A 4,710-nucleotide genomic window follows, 5' to 3' on the forward strand; every position below is an offset into this window, starting at 1 on the left:
CTCCCTGTCACAGCCTCCCCACCCCTCCCTGTCACATTCCCCCCACCCCTTCCCTGTCACATTTGCCCCCCACCCCACCAGCATCACAGGGTCACAGCAGGTCAGAGAGTGTCCTGTTAAGCCAGCAGTCTTGGCGTGAGATGGGGTGAAGCGAATTAAAGTGAACACTGTCCTGGTCTTTGTTGGTTTGAGTTTGTGCTCGCAATGGGCTGGGTCATTATGGGATGGCAGCTTTCCTGCAGACTGAGGCCTGAGAGAAGGTGGCCATGTCAATGCTCCAGACTGGGACCCTTTGAGCTGGTGATGACGGTGCTGTCTGTTTGCAGGTGAAGAGTTTGTCCAGTTCAGTGAGTAGAGGACACAGGGATTGGGAGGGGGTGGGGGTGCAAGATCCCAGCACCCAGGACAGTGGCAAGGACGAAGAGCTTCCTCCTCGTGCTCTCAGGTGCTGTTTCCTTGTTCCTGCTCAAACAGCAGCATTGCCAGCTGGGAGCGTGAGCCCAGTGCCTGGATGTTACTCTGCACACAGTGGTGATAGATCTCCTCGCTCACTCGCGGGTTACACAGCCGCTGGCTGTACTTCTGCCTCAGGCCTGGCTCCACGGCACGGAAGACGTGGAGGTTAGAGTACTGCACAAACATCTCGTACAGGTCCAGGCTCTCCAGGATCTCCTCGTTCTCCAGGGCGTCAGACGCCATTCTCCCGCGTGCGGCCATGTAATCTGAGTTGTAGAAACAGGCAGCATCGAAGAAATCGCGGTCAAAGTGGCCGGAATCCTTCAGCAGGTCAATGGTCAGTGGCTGGGGCTGGTTGTGATAGGCCACCTCTGGGTTATATTCCTGGAAGTGGATGGGAAAGAAGACTTGCCATTGGTTGATGGAGTTCATGCGACAGCGGTTAAGGAACTCAAAGTTGACCTCCATGTTGATGCCGGCCACAAAAAACAAGGTGTCCACCGGATGCTTCTTGGAAATGATGTCCATGATTTTCAGTTGGCACGGTGAGTCTGTCTTCACACTAATCCAGGGAATCTTCGATTCCGGGTACTTCCTCTCACAGTCCATGATCTTGGCTTTGACACTGCTGAAGATATCGTTCTGATTGACCCTCTGAGCTTCAAAGGGGTCATAGATGAAGAGGAGGGTGAGGATTGCATTCTCATTACTCTCCAGCGCATTGACAGCATACAGCTCGATGAAGCGAATGGCCTGTTCCCTCTCATGGACGGTGAGGGGCAGGATGATGTGGACCCTGGTGGCCTCAGTCACGTAGGGCATGGGGATGATCTCGATGTCACTGAGAGGCCTGACCAGGTACACCCTCTTGGTGATGGAGCGACTGTGCCCTTTCTGAGTGAGCACCTGCAGCTGTAGGTCCAGGGTATACTCCATGCCCCTGGTGGGGTCAAACCTCCGATAACCATTCACCAGCTGCTCCTTCCGCAGCTCCAGGGTGGGCAGATACTTCTTGTTCAGCTCCTCCACTGCTGTCTCGATGATGTTGCTGATGTCCATCTTGTCGATCCCACGCAACTCACACTTTGGTGAGCCGTCGATGCACGAGAAGAGCTGTTCCTCAGTGAAATAATCCCAGCGCAGGACCTCGAACCGCGTGCGGGGCTCAAAAGGAGGGTTAATCCCCACCGGCCAACTGCTCACCTTCTCCCCTTCAGCCATCAGCCCACTCACATTCCGGATTTCATCCTGAAAACATGAGGCACAACAGAGGGTTAGAACCAGAGAAGGCCATTCAGCCCTGTGGGCATAGTAGAGACAGGAGGAGGTCACTTAGTCTCTTCAACCATGACAACAGTTGGCCATTATTGGCACGGTGGCTCAGTGGTTAGCACTGCTGCCTCACAGCACCAGGGACCCAGGTTCGATTCCAGCCTCGGGCAACTGTCTGTGGGGAGTTTGCACATTCTCCCCGTGTCTGTGTGGGTTTCCTCCGGGTGCTCTGGTTTCCTCCCACAGTCCAAAGATGTGCAGGTTAGGATGGATTGGCCATGGGGAATTTCCCGTAGTGTTCAGGCTAGGTGGGTTAGCCATGGGAAACACAGGAATAGGGAAGGGGGGGGGGGTTGGGTCTGATTGGGCTGTTCCTTGCAAAGCTGATGGGTTCATTATCACTGAGTCTCAAAACCTATATGGCCATGAGAGGACTGGAAAATGGGGTTAGAATAGGGCTGAAGGGTCTGTTACTGGGCTGTAAAAAACTCAATGCTTTTTACACAGAAATGGGAGATGGGCCATTCAGCCCATTGAATTCCTCAATCCCTGACAAAAAAATTAACAAATCTCTGGAAAACTCCAACTGCCGTCAGCATCTACAGATTCCGGGACAGCCACTTCCAAATCCCGATTCCCATCAGGGTGAGGAAGCACTTCCTGACATCACCCCAACCCCTGCTCAAATTGGAATGTTTAGGACCTTGTCCCTCCCTCCCAGAGGTAACAGTTCTCTCTTTTGACCCAAGTGGATTCTTTAATTATCTCAAACACCCTGAAGGGATCACAGGGGAGTATAAGCACGGTGTGTAGGAATTGTTCAAACCCAACCTGTAAATCATGGGGACCGTGCTCAATAACCCCCCCCCTCCTCCTTGACATTCTTCACAAAAGTCACCTGCCATTTCCCTTTTCCCAACGTCCCCAGAGAGTCTTCACTCTCCCTCCAGCCCGGTCTGCCTCCACATTCCCGGTCAGTTAGTCAGCATCACAGCCTCCATCACAATCACAGCTAACCACCAGAGACCAGGATACAAGGCCAGCATGTAGCCCACTAACTGACCCCTGATCATCAGGAAGCACTAGACAGGGGCTGTGTCAGTTTGTTGGTGTAGGGCTTGGATCTGTGGGTGCCTCTGATATAACTCCCTGTCGCTCTGTGTACGTGTGCCTGCACCCATCTGCATCTCTATATGTACCTCTGACACATTTTATTATTCAAGGGATGTTGGTGTCACTGACTGGGCCCAGCATTTACTGCCCGTCCCTAGTTGCCCCTTGAGAAGGTGGGGGTGAGCTGCCTTCTTGAACCGCTGCAGTCCATGTGCTGTGGGTAGACCCACAATGCCCTTAGGGAGGGAATTCCAGGATTCTGACCCAGTGACACTGAAGGAACGGTGATATATTTCCAAGTCAGGATGGTGAGGGGCTGGGAGGGGAACTTGCAGGGGGTGGTGTTCCCATGTATCTGCTGCCCTTGTCCTTCTCGATGGAAGTGGTTGTGGGTTTGGAAGGTGCTGTCTGAGGGTCTTTGGTGAGTTTCTGCAGTGCATCTTGTAGATGGTACACACTGCTGCTACTGAGTGTGGGTGGGGGAGGGAGTGGGTGGTGAAGTGGATGGTTGGGGTGCTGCTTAATGTTAAAAGGAGATGGTTCAATCTTCTCTTATTGATGATGGTCACAGCCTGGCATTTATGTGGCGCGAATGTTACTTGCCCCTTGTCAGCCCTAAGCCTGGATATTGTCCAGATCTTGTTCCATTTGAACATGGACTGCTCCAGTACCTGAGGAGTGCTGAATGGTGCTGAACATTGTGTAATCATCGGTGACCATCCCCACTTCTGACCTTAGGTATCTTTGTGTCAGTGTGTGTTTATATCTCAGTGTCAGTCTGTATCTCAGTGTGTGTCTGTTTCTGTGTCAGTCTGTATCTCAATGTGTGTCTGTATCTCAGTGTGTGTCTGTATCTCAGTGTCAGTCTGTATCTCAGTGTGCGTCTGTTTCTGTGTCAGTCTGTATCAGTGTGTGTTTGTATCTCAGTGTCAATCTGTATCTCAGTGTGTGTCTGTGTTTCAGTGTCAGTCTGTATCTCAGTGTCAGTCTGTATCTCATTGTGTGCCTGTGTCTCAGTGTCAGTCTGTATCTCTGTGTGTGCCTGTGTCTCAGTGTCAGTCTGTGTCTCAGTGTGTGTCTGTATCTGTGTCAGTTTGTATTTCAGTGTGTGTCTGTATCTGTCAGTCTGTATCTCAGTGTGTGTCTCTATCTCAGTGTGTGTCGGTATCTCAGTGTCAGTCAGTATCTCATTGTGTCTGTTTCTGTGTCAGTCTGTATCAGTGTGTCTGCATCTCAGTGTCAGTCTGAAGCTCAGTGTGTGTCTGTATCTCAGTGTCAGTCAGTATCTCAGTGTGTGTCTGTACCTGTGTCAGTCTGTATCTCAGTGTGTGTCTGTGTTTCAGTGTCAGTCTGTATCTCAGTGTCAGTCTGTATCTCTGTGCGTGCCTGTATCTCAGTGTGTGTCTGTATCTGTGTCAGTCTGTAGCTCATTGTGTGCCTGTGTCTCAGTGTCAGTCTGTATCTAATTGTGTGCCTGTGTCTCAGTGTCAGTCTGTGTCACAGTGTGTGTCTGTCTGTCGGTGTGTGTCTGAATGTCGGTGTGCGTGTGTATGTCAGTGTGTGTCTGTATGTTGGTGTGCATCGGTATGTCGGTGTGTGTCTGTATGTCAGTGTGTGTCTGTATGTCGGTGTGGGTCTGTATGTCAGTGTGTGTCCGTATGTCGGTGTGCGTGTGTATGTCGATGTGTATCTGTATGTCGGTGTGCGTGTGTATGTCAGTGTGTGTCTGTATGTCGGTGTGTGTCTGTATGTCAGTGTGTGTCTGTATGTCGGTGTGCGTGTGTATGTCGGTGTGTGTGTCTGTATGTCGGTGTGTGTCTGAATGTCGGTGTGCATGTGTATGTCAGTGTGTGTCTGTATGTCGGTGTG

General features: G+C 51.4%; 1 protein-coding gene across 1 annotated transcript in view; it reads right to left on the minus strand.

Moving 5' to 3' along the window:
• Positions 1 to 52: 52 nt before the first annotated feature.
• The window catches only part of LOC122551861 (chondroitin sulfate glucuronyltransferase-like), a 28,135-nt gene continuing 23,477 nt past the window's right edge, over positions 53 to 4,710 (minus strand). Inside the window, exon 2 of the mRNA XM_043694403.1 lies at positions 53 to 1,704. Coding sequence (XP_043550338.1) covers positions 442 to 1,704 — 1,263 coding nt within the window. The 3' untranslated portion in view covers positions 53 to 441. The remainder of the gene's footprint in view (positions 1,705 to 4,710) is intronic.

Source organism: Chiloscyllium plagiosum, chromosome 7, assembly GCF_004010195.1.
Source record: "Chiloscyllium plagiosum isolate BGI_BamShark_2017 chromosome 7, ASM401019v2, whole genome shotgun sequence".
Lineage (NCBI taxonomy): Eukaryota > Metazoa > Chordata > Chondrichthyes > Orectolobiformes > Hemiscylliidae > Chiloscyllium > Chiloscyllium plagiosum.